At 46.8% G+C, this 21,523-nt stretch overlaps 1 protein-coding gene across 1 annotated transcript in view; it reads left to right on the forward strand.

The window, feature by feature from the left end:
* Nucleotides 1–17,101, forward strand: part of LOC138528040 (phytanoyl-CoA dioxygenase, peroxisomal-like) — a 432,880-nt gene extending 415,779 nt beyond the window's left edge. The window contains exons 8-9 of the mRNA XM_069639473.1: nucleotides 16,770–16,904; nucleotides 17,039–17,101. Coding sequence (XP_069495574.1) covers nucleotides 16,770–16,904; nucleotides 17,039–17,101 — 198 coding nt within the window. The remainder of the gene's footprint in view (nucleotides 1–16,769; nucleotides 16,905–17,038) is intronic.
* Nucleotides 17,102–21,523: the final 4,422 nt, after the last annotated feature.

Raw genomic sequence — 21,523 nt, forward strand, 5'->3', positions numbered from 1 at the left:
CCTCTCAAATTCTGGCCTTCATATATGACCCCATTCTGAATGATATATCATTAAGGGATTCAATAGCGACAGTGATCAGGAACCTTTTCTGTGAAAATCCACCCGAAGATACCTCCCAAGCTAATACATGGGACACTATGAAGGCGGTGGTGCAGGGACAACTAATTGCACACAGGACGGCATTCCATAAACGCAAGCGACAAGTCCGAATAGAGCTCGAAGAAGAGGTTCAGAAAGCCGAGGCTAATCATAAACGCAACGGCTGGTCTCCGAGGTCCCAACGAGCCCTACAAACAGCCCGTAGAAAGTTGGAGGACATTTATTGGGCAAATCCAAATAGGGCTACTATGCCAGGAACAACAAAGCAAATAAATTCCTGGAAGAGAAACTGGCCAAGGCAATGAAAACGAACACTATAGTGGGCCTTCGCGACCCCCAGGACAAGATCCAATATGCGGAGCACGATAAACTGAGACTGGCAGCAGCCCATCTCTCTGAGACAATGTCGGCATCACCCAGGGTCCGAACAGCAAGAGTACCTATAGGGGGCCGCTCTTCCTCAACTTGAGGAGTCCGAGAGGGAGGGTCTAGATGCCCCGATCACAGGTGAGGAGGTTGAAACAGCCATTAAGTCCCTCAAACCTAGAGCCCCAGGCCCAGACGGTTTCACAACGATGTTCTATAAAGTGTTTCACCCCCAACTGGTAGTCCCGCTGATAGCCCTCTTTAATTCATTTGGTGTCTCGAGAGCCATAACCCCATCAATGCAAGAATCCATAACTATCCTCTTACTTAAACCTGGCAAAGACCCCAGTGAAAACAGTTCATATAGGCCCATTTCCTTATTAAATATCGACGCCAACATCTACTCAAAAATATTAGCAAATCGCCTAGCACACGCCCTACCCAAGTTAATAGACCCGAACCAAATGGGCTTCATAATGCAGAGGTCAACTGGGGACAACATCCGCAGAGACTTGAATCTTGTAGATATTGCAACACAAGACTCGTACAAACTGGCACTTCTGGCCCTGGACGTGACTCAGGCCTTTGACAAAGTGGATTGGGCCTTTCTACAACTGACTTTGAAAGCCTTCCACTTTGGCCCAAACATCCGAAAATTCATCCTAGCAAATTACCAGTCCCCGAAAACCCTTCTTAACTTCAATGGCAATCTTTCAGACCCAATCCCCCTGACCTGTGGAACCAGGCAGGGCTGCCCCCTCTGTCCCCTGTTGTTTGCACTGGTCATGGAACCTTTCACCCAACGGGTCCGACTAGACCCAAACATCAAAGGCCTTCTCATTGGCACCTCCCAGCATAAGACTGCTCATCGCTAATGTCAGCCCTTGCAGAGCTCCATAGATTTGGGAGGGTAGGGGGTTTTACTGTCAATTTTGGGAAATCAGTTGCATTAGCGATTGGTCTGGAACCAGGGGACCGGGAAACCCTAGAAACCTTATGCTCGATCCGATGGAGCGAGAAAGTTATTCCTTACCTGGAGGTCCAGATCCCTACCCACCCGGGGTAGTCTATACATCGAACTTTCCCCTGATTTTTAGAGAACTGGAAAGCAATCACAAACAATGGACCTCACAAGAAATCTCACTCATTGGGTGTATTACTGCCTGCAAAATGATTCTCCTCCCACGGTTCCTATATGTGTGTTCCTCTCTGCCCACCACGATTCCACTCGCCTCCCTCAGACGAATACAGAGAAAGATTCTTCGATTTATCTGGAGGTGCAGGAAGGCGAGGATCTCCCAAAAAGCTATGATGGGCAGCGCCAGACTGGGAGGGCTGGGGGTCCCCGACCAGCGCAAATACCAGGTGGCAGCACAACTGGCTCATATACGGGCGTGGGCCATGAACATTGGGCACCCACAATGGGTAGAGGTGGAGCAATACCGTCTCTCGCTCCCCCTGCACGTCCCGCCTCCCCTACGCCGTGCCTGGAGGGGGACTTTGGCCTCCACTAAACACACCCTCAAAACTTGGGACTGGGCACTAAAACATAAGGGCATTCCAAGGGGGTTAGGTCCTCCCTCCCCGATTTTCCATAACCCAGCCTTCTTCCCTGGGTCCCACCCACTGAACTTCAAGAACTGGACGGCGGGGGGGCTTGAATCCCTGGGGCAACTCTTTGAAGGAGACCAGCCTCGCTCCTTTGAACAATGCAAGGCAACCTTTCATCTAACAGAGAGAAATAGGTTCTCCTACATGCAATTACGACACTGGTTACTCTGAAGGAGTTACCGCCTCAAGGGAAAGTCTCCAGGCTTTACAAACTATTGCAGAAGGATATTCTCACCACAAAGGCCCCCTACATGGCACAGTGGGAGGCAGACCTAAGGCATCCTCTGCATGGGTGGACATATGGTCTAGGACTCACTCCTCATCCTTCTGCATTAACAACTGAGAATGCGCCCATAAACTGCTTCTGCGCTAGTACTACCTTCTGCTATGCCTGCATCATTTTAACGGACCCTAGACCCCCAATGTTGGCACCGATGTGGGCAGCTGGGGTCATACTTTCATATGTGGTGGTCATGCCCAACTGTAAAAGCTTTCTCGGCACAGTGTGTCGCTCCTATAAAAGATATTAACCAAGTGTCGATCCCCATGGAGCCAGAAATCATCCTGCTAGGCGCCCCAGCCCCAGGAACCTACCTGAGATCCGGGAAAACAGCCAAACTCCTGACACAATTCCTACTGGCTGGGAAAATTACAGTAGCTCAAACTTGGAAGACACCCAAAGGCCCCTCAATGACCCTTTAGTGGACCAAACTTTGGGCTATTTTGATTGCAGAAAAAGTCACTGCAGCCAAGGCAGGTCTCTTACACCGTTTTGCAAACATATGGGTTCCATTCCTAGATTATGATCAGAATTTCCCGATGATGACCCACAAAACCCAATTGGCCAGAGGGGCCCTCGGTTCAGACAGTGAGCTGCTTGCGGGCGTGTCCGCTCGACTGGATCAGGAGGACGGCTGAATCAGAGTGGGAATGGGGGGAGATGAGGGAGGGGAGGATTTCGGGGCCTCCGGACTATGCTTACTCTCGTCTTTCTGAAATAGGGGTTACTTTATATATTTGCTATGCTTGTATTGTCATTGGTGCTGCCGGTTTAAAATAAACATGTTAAAAAGAAGTGAAAGTGCAAGAAGAGCACAATTCTCCATTTATGAGAAGTCAACTTGGGGAAACCTGTAACCCATATTGCCGAGAAAGAGACTACAATTAGTCTAGGAGTCATAGGAGTTTTCTTCCTGGCACGAGAGTCAACCAGGAAAGGGATCATTTATAGTTAGTCCTGGCAGACGAGTAGACCAGGAAAGAAACAGGTGATTGGAAGAAATGTGGTTGTGGCAAAAAGGTGTGGGGAGAGACATTGATAACTGGATCATTTTTACAAACTGTTGCATCACTAAAAGTAGTGGTGTTACTATCCTGACAAAAGCATTCCATTGGAATAATAATCGTGATGAGTTAAGATTTATTTTGATACTTGAGAAAGATATTGTGTGGGGGAAAACAATTGCCTTGGTTTATGAACTAGTGTTTGTGAAAAAGACATCTGCTTTACAAAGTGGAAAGACGCAGTGAATGGAAAAGTTTTTGTTGAACTTGTGAGAAACCTAGGGGTATTCTCCCATGTAAACCCTGAGAACCCTCTAGTCAGGTGGCCAGGGGAGTCCGGGGTTGCACTCATGGGGATGCCCCAGGTGAGATGCAGTATTCCAATGGGACGGTAGTTGAAGAAATCCCAGAAGCCTTCATGGGTTATGCATGTCCCAATGTCCCAAACCCAAGAGAGGGACAAACATGTCATCCCTGAAAAAAACCCAGGAAAGTAAAGTAAGACAGAGACATGTCTTCCATTCCAACACTTCTTTGTCTTCCCCTAGTTTTGATCATGAGAAGTGTTATATAGACCAGTGCTCTCATGTTCTGGGTGTTTAAAATAGGGAGTAATATGATGCAAAGAAAATCACCTTTAGGATACAAAACCAGGTGCAGAGGATTTCCTTCTCACCTTTGCCAATCGCCTTGTAATAATATAATCTGTAAATATCAACTCCCATCTGGTTTGGTCTACCCCTCCCCATTTCCAGCAAATACTGGGACAAAGAAGAGGCAACCGAGAGTAGTGAGGATTAAACTTAAATTTAACATGAGGCAGCATCATATAGATTGTATTCACAGAATGAACCAGTTATCGTAGCACCCAAGCGTTGGGCATCAAAGACTCATCATGAACTCGTTAATACAATTATATATTTCAAACAAATAACAGTTCTCAAATGTTCTGCTCTTATTAAGAGTTTATGTTGTAGTATCTACAGGCTGTGTCATAGACTCTGTTCTTTCCTTAAACGCCCGGAAGGGGGCCCAATTGTCTTTTGGCCTGGAGGTTGACACTATGGTTTGTGCATAGTCGGTCTCATTTTCGTTTATCCAGGTCATTTCTGTAAGCAATTGTTGTAATGTAGGTGGTTCTGTCTTCCATTTCAGTAGTATGCTTTTTTTTGCTATTATGCATCCAATATTGAATAGTCTGCAAGTTTTTATATTACTCTTGCCGATCTCTCCCAACAGGTACTTTAACGGATGGAGAGCCGGTTCTATATCCAATATTTTGCATAGTGTTTTTGCGATGAGTTTCCAGAAGTCGGCTATCGGAAGGCAGCGCCCAAGCATATGTATTGTATCCACCTCTGCGGATCCGCACTTTGGCCAGGTTTGCATCTCTCGAGGGTTAAATCTTGTTATATGGTGGGGAGTATAATGTAGTTTATTAAGTATTTTATATTGTTTAGTCTTAGCCGTGTGTTCAATGACACTTCCGTGGATAGGGTACATATTCTGTGCCATTTCACTTCATCAATGATTGATTCAGTGGGCCTCATTATAAGCTTTGCGGTCCGGGAACTACGGTACCGGTAAGCATGCCGGTACCGCAGTTCCCAGACTGCCATACTACGAGCTGTGCTCGCGGGCGCCTGTCAGCCCGCCAGGTCTGGCCCGGCGGGCAGAGCAGCACCCACGAGCGCAGCATGTCAAATGCACCGGCACCGTTGTTGACGGACTGACAGGCACTGGCACCCGGCAATTCAGGAATTACCGGGTCTGACAATGTCGGAATTACCCGGTAATTCCTCATTGACGGGTGCCGGTAAAAATGCGATTCCGGCGGCAGCCGTGCCTCTTTTACATGCACGGCTACCGCCAGGGTTATAATGAGGCCCAGTGTCTTTTTCCCATTGTTCTCTGAGCCTGAGGTTAGCCAGGGTCGAGTCTTGTATTTTTGAATATAGCCTCTCCAGCAGTCCTCTCCTTTCATCGTTTTGTATGATCAAGTCTAGACATTCGTCGGTGTCCGGTTCCTTAGGGTACGATGGCCATTGTCACTGTATTGCTTCTCTCATCCAGAAATATTGTAGTATTCTTAATAGGTTATTCCATAGTTTATCCTTGAATTCATGTAGGGTGACGAATTTACCGTCTGGGAACAGATCACCCATTTTCATAGTCCTCTCTGGATCCCATGCTGTCTGAACGTCAGCATCCATAGGCAGGGGTAGATCCGGGGTGTACCACAGCAGGATTTTGTATGGGTTCTGAGTGTGTAGTCTTAGCATTATTCCCCCTCCAGGCATCTAGCGTTGTACTCGTTGGGTCAAACCGGCAGGGGTCTACCTTGTGGGAGCAGATTATCATGGATTTTACATCAGCCGGTGACTCGGATTGCCTTTCTATCCCAACATGTGAGTGTAGTGTGTCCTTGTTATACCATAGGCCTGCGTAGCGGGCTTGGGCAGCCAGGTAATATGACTCAAAATCTGGGGCTGCTGGGGCCCCCCCGGTAATATGGTACGGTGAGCGATTCCCATCTTGCCTGGAGGAGTGAATTAAAGAATTTCCAGCCGGGCCATATTATAATTGTAGTGGAGAAATATAGCAGTTTGGCCGCCATGATCATCTTCAATATTGCGACCCGGCCCATCATGGAGATTCGGCGTTTTCCCCATAACATCAGTTTGTGCTCCAATGTTTTAAGGTAGGTTGAGTGGTTGAGTTCATATAAGTCTTTTCTTATGCGGGCGATCTGTACGCCTACGTATTTCACTGTATTCTCGGTCCACTTCATATAATGCACTTGGGCTGGTTTGGTGATTTTGTCAGTAAGAGGAAACAGTTCTGATTTCTTATTAATTTTGCATTCGGAGTGCAGAGTAAATAGTTTGACCTCCTCTCGAATGGGTGGTATATTGTCTTCTGGATGTTTCAGGGATATTAGGGTGTCGTCCGCATATAGGGATATGATTTGCGGGGGTCTTTGTATATTAATACCCCTGTGTCCATGGTGCTGTCGAATTCTACTAGCAAAGGGGTCCATTGTTAGTGCAAATAGAATTGGAGAGAGTGGGCAGCCTTGTCTGGTGCCTCTAGCCAGTTTTATTGTCTTTGACTAGTTTTGATTGGTGCAGATTTTGACCCCAAGGTCTGTGTAGAGCAGTTTCACGAATGTACAGAATTCTTCCCCCAATCTCATTCGTCTCAGGACACAAAACAGGAAGTTCCAAGAGATGGAATCGAATGCTTTGTCTGCATCCAATATCATCGCAGCGGCAGGGAGATCAGGGTTGATTTGGACGATGGTGCCAAGTAGGCACCTAAGGTTCAGAGCAGTGGATCTCCCTGGTATAAAACCCGACTGATCCAGGTCTACTAGAATAGGCATATGCAGTAATAATCTGTTGGCCCGTGTTTTGGCAAAGATCTTAGCGTCAGAGTTGATCAAGGACAGCGGGCGGTATGATGCAATCTGGTCGATGGGTTACCCGGGTTTGGCTAGTACTGTTATCACAGTCTCTGTTAAGGAGGGGGGCAATCTGCCGGTCTCCTGGTCTCACACGCCTCCTCCCGTACCTTAAGCAGTTTGGGGGCTAGAATGTCTTAGTACATTTTGTAGAGCTCAATGCCTATCCCATCAGGGCCGGGGGGCCCTGCTTGACTCCAGCGAAGCAATGGCCTTGGCGATCTCCTCTATAGATATTGGGCTGTTCAGTTTGGCTCGGGATATATCATCCAGAGTGGGGAGTCTGGTCCGTGCCAAATAGTCAGTCACCTCTTCGATTGTGACTTTGTCGTTATTAGAGTATAGAGCTTGGTAGTACTCTTGGAAGAGTTTGTTTATTACCTCATGTCGGATGGTTGTGTGGCTGTCCGGTTTTGTGAGACCACTTATGTGCTGGGCATCTCGTTCTCCAATGATCAGGCCAGCCAGCATTCTTCCAGGGCGGTCTGCCTCACCATATCGCCTTGCCTGGACTTTCTTATATTTGAATCGGGTTTCACGCTCTGCTAGCTCACAGAATTTTTGTCTGTTGCTTTTTATGATACCAAGCAGTGCCTTATCTTTTATGTTGCTGTATTCGTTTTCAGGTTTCCTCAAATCTGTTTCTATGTTTCTGAAACACTTGTGTATAGGCGCGTTACAAATGCCATATCATATCATATAATTTCCCGTATGTCTGCTCTTACAGACGTCAGGGTTCCTGTCATTGTGGCGATTGCCGTACTGCGTAGCCACACCTCGAATGTTTCCCAGACTGTGTTAAACTTTGGTACTGAGTTCTCGTTTTCGGAGAAGAATGTGTCGATATCTATCCTTAAAGTTTCTCCAATGGAGTTATCCAGTAGTATGGATGGGGGTATACTCCATGCAGGTCTGGGTGTGTTTGTGTTATCTTGGGCTATTTCCAGGACTATCGGTGAGTGGCCGGACCATGTTCGTGGTAAGATTGTCGCTTGGCATTTCTCCATAGACTATTTGTTTCTGAGATCACCCAGAAATCAATTCGGGAGTGGGCATCATGTACAGAGGAGTAGTACGTGTATTCCTTCTGTGACGGGTGTGCAGCCCTCCAGATGTCTACTAAGCTGAATTGTTTCATTGACTGAATAATTGTGCTCGCAGCTTTGTTCCTATTCCTTTGTTTTTACTTGATCTGTCTATGGACAGATTTAATATTGTATTAAAATCAACACCCCAAATAATCGGGGCATCTGGGGTTCGACTGATTAATGTTGCCAATTTGACATAGGATGTGTCATCTGAGTTGGGGCCGTAGGAGTTCACTAATGTGATCGGTTTGCTGTTGATTGTGCCATACACTATCACATATCTACCTTCTGGATCCACATTGGTCGTGCCCATCCTGAAGTCGATGTTTTTATGTATAAGTGTTATCACGTCCCTTGCTTGAGATGAATAGTTAGTGTAGTATCTGTTCTTCCCCCACCTGCAGGCCAGTTGCTTGTGCGTGGGTTCCAAGGCGTGTGAATCCTGAAGCATGACAATGTTGGGGGCATGACAATCAAGGTAAGCCCACGTTTTCCTCGCTTTGATAGGGTTCTTTAGGCCTCTAATGTTCCAAGAGATCAGTTTCAGCTGACGTGCCATGTTATGTTTTTAGTTACTTGCCTTTCAATTTTCTTTGTCTCCACGGTTCGACAGAGTCCACGTATGATGATTACTGTATAGTCGCTGCCACAACTTTTCTTAACTTTCCTACCACTAACTGCCAAGCTAGAGGCAGTCAGGTCAACTTAAACGTAAAACATTCCCACTCCCAACTGTGGTCCTCGTTCCCTCCCCCCTCCTGCACCATCTACCCCAACTTGATGATGTATCCCTTGCGAACTGTTGGGCGCACCCTTGGGGGTCATGTTGTCAGTGCCACTTTCCGTGAAGCTTGACGCTCTTCAGGTAAGTAACTTCTGCTCGTCACCCGTTGTGCGTAGTGTTGTACCCTACCTGGCCAGGTGTAACAGTGTGCATTACTTTCAGTCATTTTCTTCTATCTGTTCCTCGTCTATATTGCGTGATAATCTGGCGCCTGGATGCTGTGGCGGTCAGGGTTTTGGTGTATGTGACTCCACATAGGCTGTCGCCTGTACCGGGTCTTCAAAGAAGTGTGCCTTTCCATTGTGCTGTATACGGAGCTTTGCCGGAAACACAAATGAGTAGGGAATTTGTCTAGCCCGGAGGAGGCACTTCACTGTGTCGTAGGATCTCCTCTGTGTTTGCACGCCGTCTGCGAAATCTGTATAAATGTGTATCCTATTGGAGTCATATTGCAGTGCGCCTTTCTCCATGGCCAGTGGGAGCACTATATCTCTGTTGCGGTAATTCAACACTCTGGCAATGATTGTTCTCAGTGGGGCGCCAGGGCGTGGGGGAGGAGCGAGAGACCGGTGTGCCCCCTCAACCAGGAATTGCGGCAAGAACCTTGTTGAGTCTAAGAGAGTGTATAGAAGATTTTCCATGAAGGGTTCCATAGGGCCCTTCGTTGCAGCCTCCGGAACCCCGACCACCCTAATATTATTTTGTCGCGATCTTGATTCTAAAACCTCACATTTGTTAATCACTTTCCTTAGTTCCGTCTGCATAGTGTTTATAGTGCGATCATGGTGTTGTATACTGTCTTCATTTGCACTAATGCATCCTTCTGCTTCCGTGGTGCGACCACTTTCCTTTTCTACTCTTGCTTTTAACGATCCAATTGTACTCACGATGCCGTCTAGTTTCATGTTGATTCCAAGGAACCCACTTTGCATGCTTTGTAACAGGTAGTCATCTCTGGTGTTTCCCTCTAGTGGTTGCTGTTGTGGGTTGCTGGGGGATGGAGGGGCTTCAGTTATTTCTGTTCTTGGACCTGTGAAGGAGTCCATGCAGCCTTTTTTCTTCTGGGCTCCCTTGGTCATGATGATAGTCAAAAGGTGCCGTGGGCCGTAGCTGTGACATGTAGCATGTGTCTCAATGTGGGCGCTGTGGGGTATTTGGCCTCTGGAAAGGAGGCTATTTGCTGGATAGTTGTTGTGGTGTCTTCAGCTGTGGTGGATGGTCCAAGCAGCGTTACTATCCACAGTGCGAGGGTTGCTGTGCAGGCCCAGTGTGCAGGTCACATGGGGTTACTTTTTGGAATACAGGACCGCAGTTTTTATTCATGTGCTGCGAGGCACTTTAACAGTATTAGTAAAGCCGGGGTGTAAGATTTCAAGTGCAACTCCAGTAATATTCAAGTTGCTTTGTCAGCATGTCTCAAACCTGCGGTGTGAGAGCCAGGGGTCTGATGGAATATCTATCGTGGCCCCGAATTTTATATTGTGCTGTTTCTGGTGTTGGGGGACCGAGGATCACTTCTGGGCAGCTGGCTGTAGGTGTGGGCCAAATGGGGTGCAGATTCCAGGAGCCGGGACGCTACTCCTGTGTGTCTGGGGAGGTACACAGACTATGGGCGCGTGATCAGCAGCCCGCAGGTGAGCAAGTTGGATGTTCCTACCTTGCCGCAGATTTCAGCAGGATTTGACCTGCATCCGGGTCTCGGAAGGCACCCACCTCCTCTTCTGGGTTCGTCGTGCCTAGATCGATGGGTCTGGCAGCCGCGGTGTCTGGCAGGGGTGATCTATCGTGTTTGGTGGTGCTGGAGACTGTCCTCGCTGCAGTGTCCTGCTGTGTTTTGTCTGGCCTCCTCTGGCCCATCTGCCACCACAGTGCCCAGGAATCGGTGCGGGCCGCTGAGCACACACCCCCAGGGTTCCAGTCCTTGGGTAGAGAAAGGGGTTCCCCTCAGTCTGCTGCAGAGACAGGGGGCGCACCGGCAGCCCGGTCCAGCAACTCACTCCGACCTCAGGCGTCTGAGGAGCCAGAGCGTAGCTCACCCCACTGGCAACCGACGCAGCGTATATTCTCGCCCAGTGTATTGGTGGAAACCAGGTATGGAGAGCTGGGTTTGTCCTTATTGCAGCGATGCTTCGGGCAGTACTGTGGTGTCCTCTCAGCCGCCGCAGCTGGTTTCTGTGCCACCAGAGTGGCACTTCCGTCCATCAGCGCACCACTTTTCGGCGCCGGAACTGCTCCTCTTCGTTGTATGAATATCTCAGGCTGCAGTAGTGTGTTTCATTCGATATTTGGCCCTTAGTGTGCCTGATTAGTTCAGCAGTTCCAATTTATATTTGCTTGGGTTGCAGATGGCGTAAATGCTTATATTTTGACAGGATTTTCTCCGGAGGAGCGGATCTCTCAGGTTAAGCGGCCATCTTGCAGCTGTAAAACAGCACCAGACCTATGAGAAACATTTTGAGAAACAGAGAAAAGACTGGCACCAACTACCATTAGGTTGTCCCATAAATAGAGTCAGGCAGCCTAAGGCATTTAACACTGAACACTCACACCTGACTCCAATTGACTCTCTTTTTAGGACTAAAGGACAGGCATGTCCTTTTAATTGGAATATTGAAGGTCAGGCAAACCCAGTCATAACTACACACCTGCATCCCATTGACACACCCCAGGTGTATAAAAGAAGGCTGCTGAAAGAACATAGTGAGAAGCAGGTGGGAGAGCAGGAGGAAGGCTGCATTGCTGAGCCCAGCAGGGGATCCCTTCTCAGTCCCAAGCCAGATTTTAAAGCTAAAGCAGAATGAGTTGGAGCCCGAGAAGGAACCCGAGTCAAAGAACAAGCTAACAGGCAACTGGGAAAGCCTGAGCACTCCGAGATCTGCCGTTGGAGAGCAGAACGCTGAGTGCCTGTGATTTGAGAAGGCTAGAGAAAGCATGACGAGGGTGCCATCTCTCCAAAGAGCCAGAAGGGGGCTACTTGGTACGCTAATCTCTGAAGAGAAGTCCTTGAAAGTTGCTTGTTCCCCTGGGCCAGTGAGGCAGCGCAGGAGTGTCTGAGGGGTAGGCGGGGAGCCCCTGACCTCGACACAACATAACATGCAAAATCTATGATGAAGTAATCACAACCGATGAGTTTAAAGTGAGACGAGAGCCTGGTTAGTGAAAGACACGAAGCGCGAGAGGTCATTTGTTGCAAGAGAAGGACAAGCGTACAATGAAAGAAGCGCTGAAGAGAATGCTTCAATTGTCCATTGCGAACTGCAATTATGAAAGTGAAGGAAACACAGTAAGGGAGCAGTCGCGTGTACGTTTACACATTGTCGAAAGACTCTGTTGAAACTGAACCACTCTCCAAAAGTGCAGGTGAGCTGTGCAAAACTTGGAAGTAGGAGCAAAATAGAGAGCATGAGAGGGGAGCTGCGCAAAACAGGAAGAGCGAGCTGAAATCCCGAAAGAAGTTAAAGAGTGCCTGGGGCACCACCATATGAAGAAGTTAAAGAGTGTCTGGGGTATGACCCTGTTTGTGAATGGTGATAAAGCTAAAGAGTGCCAGGGGCATGATCCCATGAAAGCCTAGTTGTCAGAATGGTCCCGCACAAGGCTGAGTAAAACTGTGTGCTCTCAAAAGTCTGATATGAAGAGTTGTTGAGAATTGTTGAACTGTTGGGGAAGGGAACCCCAGTTTTGAACAAGAGATTATAACGTGAAGAGAAACTACTTAACTGTCAAGATGTTGGAATTGTAGGGGAAGGAAACCCCTGATGAAACCGGAGCATGAGGCGCTGAAGAGAAAGCTTCAATTGTCCATTGTGAACTGTAATTGTGAAAGTGAAGGAAACACAGTAATGGAGCGGTCGCGTGTACGTTTACACATTGTCAAAAGACTCTGTTGAAACTGAAGCACTCTCCGAAAGTGCAGGTGAGCTGTGCGAATCTTGAAGTAGGAGCAAAATAGAGAGCATGAGAGGGGAGCTGCACAAAACAGGAAGAGCGTGCTGAAACCACGAAAGAAGTTAAAGAGTGCCCGGGGTCCGACCATATGAAGAAGTTAAAGAGTGCTTGGGGTATGACCCTGTTTGTGAATGGGGATAAAGCTAAAGAGTGCCAGGGCCATTATCCCATGAAAGCCAAAGTGTCAGAGTGGTCCCGCACAAGGCTGAGTAAAACTGTGCGCTCTCAAAGGTCTCTGATTTATTTATTTAGGATTTATGTAGCGCAGATCCACTGACCCTAGGGCTTAAGGGCGCTGACAAATACACAAAACACATTTTTTAAAAGAATGTCTAAAAGCCACAGGAGATTAAACAGGTGCATGAGATCTAACGTTCAAACCAAGATAGTGTTAGTTAAACAGATAGGTCTTCAGTCCTTTTCTGAACACTCTGTTGGAATTTTCAGTTCTCAATTTCAGGGGGAGGTTGTTCCAGGTAATGGGAGCCACAGAATAGAATGCTCCCAGCTTAGTCTGCGATAATCTGCAGATGGGGACAGTTATCTGGAGAAGACTATTTGATCTGAGACTGTAGTTACTCATTTTAGGCCTAAGTTCCTCATTGAGATAGATAGGACCAGAGTTTTTCATACAGATAAAAGAGATAGACAGGAGCCGAAAAAGAATTTGTTCCTTAATAGGGAGCCAGTGAAGCTCCCGTCTCAACAAGGAAATATGATCTGATCTCTTCTTATCCATAACAACCCTGACAGCGTTGTTCTGCACCACCTGCAGTCTGTTCACTTCGCAGTTTGGAAGGCTGATCAGGTGACTACTGCAGTAGTCTATCCTAGAACTAATCAGTGCTCTAGCTAATGTTTCTCTACTAGTTTGTGAGAGAAAGGGGCGTGCGTGAGATAGCAGTTTAATATAGTATGTGGACGAAGCCACCAGACTGCTGACCTGCGCCTTCATGTTGAGATTGCAGTCAAGATAAATCCCCAATGTCTTGGCTTTTTTCTTAACCTTTATGGCACAATCATCAATCACAAATTGGGAGTATTGGTCTTCTAGTTTGTGGATTTTAGGATTGGTGCCCACAAGCATAAATTCTGTCTTGCTTATATTAAGGGCCAGTCCATTGGTGCACATCCAACTTTGGATAAGAGAATAAATCCTATTGATTTTAGTTTCATCATCCGAGAAGACACCCGTGATGGGGATAATACACTGGGTGTTGTCAGCGTAGTTGGTAAACTCTATGTTGTTACTATCCAGAAAATCCGGGAAGGGCACCGTAAAGATGTAGAAAATCGGAGAAAGACAAGCTCCCTGTGGGACTCCCTGAGTCAGCTCCTTGGCATTAGCATCTGCCAGGTTGCTGCTCACTCTCCTTTGGCGATCTTTCAGAAAAGAGGCAACCCAGGCAGCTGCCGATGCCGAAAATCCCGCCACCTCCCTCAACCTGGAGACCAACACGGGGTGGTCTACCAGGTCGAAGGCGGCAGGAAGATCCAACAACATCAGCATGCTAGGGTCGCCTTGATCCATATGGCGAAGGAGCCTGGATTTTAAATCCAGCATGGCAGACTCAGTACCATGCTTTTCCCGAAAGCCAGATTGTCTCTTGTTCAAGATGTCAGCATTTCCCAGATGGGTAAGTAGTTGAGTGTAAGCAACTCTGTCGGGGATTTTAAGCAAAAATTGAGAATTAGAGATGAGGCGATAGTTCAATGGATCGTCAGGGGAAAGTTCTGGTTCTAATAGTGGGGTCACCCAAGAGTGTTTTATGCATGTAGGCACAGCACAGTCCCTAAAGGAAGCATTAACAAACTTGCAGAGGGTAGGAATGAGCGAGGAAGCGCAAGCTTTTATTGTTAGGTCAGGACAAACGTCACCCTTACAGTTGGATGGTTTAAGATTTTGAATTATCACTGTAAGGTCAACCTCCGTAATGGGCTTAACAGAGAAGAGTTCTTCCTTCCAGCATTTAGAGGGTGTGACAGTGTCCTTAAAGCCCTTAAGTGATAATGTAGCTCTAGATTCAGCAATGCCTCTGTTGATTCTATTGATCTTAGCGTCCACAGCCTCTTGTATATAATTGCACCATTTAGTATCATTCGTAATGGAGTCCTGCATTGTATTCTTAGTTGTTTCCAATTCTTTAAAAACTTTAAAAAGCTGATATGTTGGGTTGTTGAGAATTGTTGAACTGTTGGGGAAGGGAACCCCAGTTTTGATCTAACGTGAAGAGAAACTACTGAACTGTCATTTGTCTCTCTGGCTTTCACTGTTAACGTCTCTTTAATTTGACTGAGATGAGTATGAATATTCTTATAATGATTCTCTGCTTCCCTCCTGGGTCTCCCGCTTTCCCTGTTACCTGCCAACTTCAGGGATAATGTGGCAGGGTAGGCAGGCCCAGATACGTTGGAACAAGTTTACCGCCCAAATGAACAGGGGTGGGCTAGCACTTAAGGACCTCCTGGAAACCTATTGGATAGATGCGCAAGCATAATTCCTAGCATATTGGTATGATCCGCTGCCCGACAGATCACATGTCCATATTGAAAGAGCACTTGCGTCGCAGTCACTCTTGATATAGACCATACTGCAGCGCATAGCAAAAGCCAAAAACATGGTTGAGATCACTTGTAAGGCTTGGCGACGCATCGGAGGAAGATTGCGACAGGAAGTGTTGTATACTCCCCTTCTGCCTGTGACGCATGTCCCCAGGATCGCGCTGACAAGTGAAAAGGCTTACACAGCATGCATGGCGAAGCTGGGTATCTCATGCTGGCAGGACGTCTTTCCCGGGGGCAATTCTTAACGATCACTGAGTTCAGGTGTACGGGTGACACCTCAGTGCTGGATGCGTTTTTATATTTTAGGCTGCAAAATGAGTTGAAGGAATGGTTCCCTTTCCCATGGCTCCCCCTACGGTTCCATGTCCTTTCATCGACAGGCATTTTTACGCCTGCAATTTAAACGTGTAGGCGTAGAAATGCCTGGCGATGAAAGGGCGTTGTACCGCCCGCTACTGTCCCTGTTTTGCATGGTGTGATTAGCACAGAGAACAGCGCCAGGATGGTGTCCGGACTGTATGCATGCATAATCGATAAGGCAGTGGGTTGGGCAGACGACTCCCGCGAAAAGTGGGAGAGTGCCCTTGGTGTCCCTCTCACTGTTGACTGGCAGTACTGCTGCGCTCAGATCAAAAGGGTGGCAGGTTTAAGTTGATCCACTTTAAAATCCTGCAGCAGTTTTACTTTACCCCAGTTGACCTGCACAAGTTCTTTCCTGAGACGACTGATGCATGCATGCCTGAGATGTGGTTTTTCACCAGCTACATTTATGCACTTGTCTTGGCAATGCCCTCGTATTTCTGGACACAGGTCTTTGATACACGAAATAGGTGGCGGGGCATATTAGATGCCTCTTGGGCCTCCTGCTAGTGCTGGCGAGAAGAAGAGTCGCCATGGTGGGGAAGGGGTTGTCCACCACTGTATGACCAATGGAAAACTGATAGTGTTCTGTCGTGATGTAGAGGTTGAATATTGTGTCACTCTGCACCACCCTTCTGCTAGGCAGAAGAACATCTGCTGGCCTTATGTGGCCTATTGAAGGTCCAGAACACACACACTGCGTCTCCACGCCCCTGAGGATTTGTCTGTTGATTAATCTCAATGTTGCCGCTATAATCTTATCTAGTATGTTAGGAAATGTACTGCTGTCCTTCCTGTTTTTTGTTATGATTAAATAGACTAATAAAAACAGTTTAAAGAAAGGAAAAACTGTGGGACTGGCCCCCCGGGGGTAGTGAAGGGGCAAAGGGTGTCGGGGGCTCAGGAGGGTGGGCGCAAGGGTCTTCCAAAAGGCAGTACAGTAACTGATTTCAATAGAAAATATAAGCAGAAATGACATCTGGAGGGCCCAGCAGCAATATTTTCACTCCAGGGGGGCTCAGCAATAACATTTGTATTCCAGGGGAGCTTCGCATGAAAATGTTTGAATACCACAGACGTAGAGGACCTCATATATGTGAAATTCAAGATCCTGCACAATGCATGGAAACCCTAATCGGCGACAGGTACTTTAAAAGAGCTTCTATATATCAATGCATATGTTTTACACTTGTCTTTGCAGGCCATTATTTGCCATTACACGAGTGCAGACAGTGAGTATATCGATGTGAAGGGCACCAGCCAAGAACCGCTTGAAAAAGAAATGGCCGATATTGCAGCCAGGCATCATGGACGTAACACAGGTTATACTCTAAAGGTATGTCTATAGGTATTCATAGTACAGTAGCAATAATGTACCAAAATTCCTCTTACAGTTAAAGTAGAAAACATCAGTTCTTTCTTAATTGGAAACACTTTCTATTTTTCTAAAATGCATGTTGTGATTGCTAGAGTACCTTGAATGCAAAGATAAGAGTTATTCAGGAAGTTGAGATTGCACCAGAACAGCTTTAGTGTGTATATATAGATATTACACGTCCCTGGGTAGAGGCCGTTTAGTTATGGTTAAATTGCTAAACCCATAGGAAGACCACTTTTTCAGCGGCTTATAACTTCGCTCCCGCAGCTAGAATCCTCACCAAACTTTGCAAAAAAAAGTATATGGCCCGCTCTGAATTTTTCCGGCAAGTTTGGTGAGGTTTCGTGCAGGGGGGGAAAGTTATAGGGTGGGTCTCAAAAAATTATTTTTTTTCCCATAGACTGAATGGGCAAAGGTTTTGCGCACAGCTACAGCCCAAATGGCTCGATGGGTTTGCACCAAATTTGGGTCAGGAGCAGGGGCTTGGTTCAGAAAGCGTGCTTTTGTGCGTTTGGTGGAAATCCGACCAGTACTTTTGTTGTAAATAACTGAAATGTACGTCTAAAAAAAGTAGTGATATCTGGCTCCACTCGCGGACCCATTTACCTGTTCGCTCCGCGGACAGAAGTGCCATTGGCTTGCAGCACGGCGTGCTGCCAGAGAACTTTGGATGCGGCCAGTGGTTGGCTGAAGGGAAGCGTGCTGGCGTCAAAGTTTTTGGGGAATGCTGCCATGGTGTACCGGAGGACAGTACAGAGCCGTAAGGGACTGACAAACAGAATGTACGGCATGTGGTGGTGGGAAGCGAGGATGGAAAGGGTGGGGGAGAGAGAAGTGGGTCATGTGGGATGTGTGATTTTTAGGTGGACAAAGACGGTGGTGTGCCTGCAGTATTCGTGCATACTGCATCAATTCGCCAGGCCCTGCACAGGCGACTAGCATGTGTGGTGAATGGAGGCAGCATTCCTTAGAGAACTATAGCTTATGCCGCAACCTCTTACCGTGCTGACTGCTGGAAGCAGAATATCAGACGGGGAGTGTATAGCAAAACATTTATTATGGCATGTGGTGGTGGGTGGAAGCGATGGAAATGGTGGAGGAGTGAGAAGTGAATCATGTGAGATATGTCAATAGGTGGACGAAGACATTGATGTGCCTGTAGTAACCGCATGTACAGCGCCAATTCGCGAGTCTCTGCACAGCCGTCTACTATGTGTGCTGAATGCAGGCAGGGTTTGTTACCGCACCATAGTTGGTGCAGAGTCCTCTTTACGTGTTGAGTGGTGGGAGCAGAATTGCAGAAGGGGAGTGCATTGCATATGAAATGCATATTGTAAGATAGCGTGTACTGCAGTGTGTTGCATGTGTTAAGGCCGTAGCCCATTGGACTTACGGATGGAGGCCTTGCTCTGAGAACTATGTGCCGTGCTTGCAAGTAGGTTTCACATTGTTGGCTTCTGCGTGTGGTTCGTCACATTGCCTACATTGTTCATTCCATGGGTGTGGCGTTTCCTAGCACATCCTACAGTACTTACTCCTTGGCTGTAGCCAATGGAGTGAACCTTTCTACAGTGTGTGTGTTAGGGAGAATTTTCATTTTTTGGCTAATTTCCCTTACCTAAAGAGTCCCCAGCAGCTTTGCTGGATTTGAAGGGATTGTTTCTTTTTACCTGCTAAGAGTGAGACTCTTTTTCCCACTCTTAGGCATTTTTGCTATGTGTGTTCTAGGCTATTTTTGTGTTTAATGCTTATAGGATCTTTCTCAACCCCATAGGAACCATCTTTATTCACATGTGTTACACAGCACCCTCAGTGCCACAGGGGTGTCGTAGCGACCCCCAAACATAGACTCCATACCCTGGGACTGACTACTGTCTCCAAGGGCATGTAAAGTCCCCATTGACTTTACTAGTCAAATGCTATGTACTAAACCAGTACAACCCATTTTACTATGGAGGTACTGTAAGGGGTTTTTCCCCTATGTTCATTTGTACCCTACAGTACCTCTCTCAAAAGTTTCTGGCTGGTGGCAGTGGTTACTACCATAAATATTCAACTGCAAATATTTCCCTATGAGATTTTCCCATTGTTCGAGGCTACCATATTTTCTGATAGCCTCTAACATACAGCCGGTGCATTTTAATATTAACTTTGCTCCGGTAGGTTTTATTTGCCAGAACTTTAATATAACTTCTTTCTCGTGATTTTCTCTAAACTCTTAACCCAGGTCGGGGATCCGTTGTTCGTTCGTTTGGCGGGCTTCCACCAAGAAGCCCTCCTTTCAGCATCACTGAGTCTGGGGTGGGTGCCTTGTGTGGGAGGGGGGTAGGACCCATCGACAGGGTTGCCTCATCAACCCATGTCACACTCTATCCTGATAAGCTGGAGGGTCTCCCGCCAAGATGACCACTCCACTGTGTGAGTGACAGCTAGGCTGTATGAATGGGGATCTTTTTGCATAAAAGCAGGGTCCTGAGGACTGGAAGAGCAAGACGTTGCCACTGGAACTAAGAAGCCAAAGAGGAGAGAAGCCAAAGACATCTGCATCGACTGCCGCAGCGTCTCACCACTTTTCTCCACACAACGAGAGAAGATCTTCACCTGCAAAAGCCTTCTTCCCTTGAGCTGGTGGGGCCAACCAGTTTGCCAATCGCCTTCCCGGACCTGTCTTGGTCGAATCTCCCGTACCCTGTACTCGGAGGCCGGATAGCCAGGCACCAGTTCACCCGGACCGCGTTTTAAAGGAGCGTACCTTTCATTCGTCAGGCAGCACCGCGGCGGGTTTCATCCCTGGGTAGTGCAGTAACTCGAACCTTCCTCCACAACGAGAGCCTCTCTTCCTCTGCTGGATCACCCAAACTGCAGGAACTACCGGGAACAACCACCACCACAGGAGCCACTTCTTCATTTTAAGGTACATTGTTCCGCCAGGCCGCCCTTTCTTCATGGTAGTGCTAAAGGTGTTTTAAATCCTTTACCTACCTGTTGGGTTGGCCGCCCCTCTCTCTTAACAACTTCTGCAACCACCTTTTCAACTTCGTTAACCAAAGACTTGACTGCAGCTACAAGAATATTTTGCTCCTGGGCCCTTGCCCTGTACCACTGACTCTGGCACAGGCCTACAGACTCTGGTTACATTTGTTAGATCTGCTTTCTTTAGATTGATTCTCACTGAGAACTGTGTGGTGCACCGATTTCTTTTAACTACCCTTTCCTTCCCATTCTTAAATATTGTTATATGTCATTTTGCTCAGTTTTCATTTTAAGTATTGCCTATACTGATGCACTGTCTTGTTGAACTGGTTCACATACTGATAGGAAGTGCTGCTAGGGTGTATAATAAACTATTTCTAGATAACTTGTGTTTTCCCTCCCTTTTGACGAATTGTTAGAGGATCCCTTGTGTGTAGTTTTCGCTGTGCCGTTTTGCTCAGTTTTCACTCTGGTTCACTTGGTCTACAGTTCAACTTGGGAGTGTGTATATTTTTCCTTTGACTTAAATTAATTGCTTGATGACTGTGATGCATTCGTTTTATTAGAAATGTATAAAATAAATATATATCTACTTTTTAAATACAAAGCTTTGGTCAGTGTTTCTTTGCACCATAGTACAGTAGACCTATTGTGTAAACCCTGAATACTGCTCATCTCCCTCTTGAGATAAGTCTGACTGCTCAGCCACAGCTACCAACTAAATCTTTGTGGTACAGACTGATACCAAAGGGGATTTATTGCTCTCACCTGTAGTCCTAATCTGGTGTAGTGCTCCCTAAGGAAACTGCACTGAGTAAAGTCTTGGAATACTGTCAGTACAGAAGAGGGTAGGGTGGAAGTACATATTTTATGTGCATGGATACTGCAGTGTGTGAAGTGGGTGCAATACTTAAGTAGTGTGTGCATAGAATTGGATAAGGGCAAACTGCATAGTACAGAGGATTGCATAGTGTGCAGAGTGCTGACTACTGTACTGCACTATGAACTGTAGCTTTTCTCTACTGAATAGAGTGCTAGTAGCAGGGGCAGTGTTGCGAACAGTTTTTTGGTTTGGTTGCCCGTAACAGCATACTATGTGCATGAAAATGGGTATGGGTGGCAGAGGCAGTGCTATGTTTGTAGGTTGTGCCGAGTGTTGCATGTTTCCATGCATAGTTGTATTATGGTGCGAAGGTTGGGTAGCAGTGGCATGTGTGTGGACTGTGGTGCTGGCACATGTTGACATGTATGGCTGCACTACGTTGCGGTGGGTGTGGGCAAGGGCTAGACTATTGGGTGCATGTCCGAAGGTTGCTTAGGTTACCATAACTGGTGAATTTGTGGTGTTTTTTGGTTTTACTTGTAACCATAAAATGGATTGGTTGTTATTAGTGCAAAGTATGTCTAATGTTCCTGTCAAGTACGTGTTGCACTGAATTTCATAGATTTTATTACATAGCTTTGTAGTAGTGCAACTTACCCATAACGACCCTTTAGCAATGTTTTCTGTGAGTGAATTGCATAGGTTTTTACTAGTGCAACTTAACCATAACGTTTTTTGTCAGTATATATATATATATATATATATAACAACGTACTGAAGC

This window comes from Ambystoma mexicanum, chromosome 7q, assembly GCF_040938575.1.
Source record: "Ambystoma mexicanum isolate Mex_15411 chromosome 7q, UKY_AmexF1_1, whole genome shotgun sequence".
Classification (NCBI taxonomy): Eukaryota; Metazoa; Chordata; class Amphibia; order Caudata; family Ambystomatidae; genus Ambystoma; species Ambystoma mexicanum.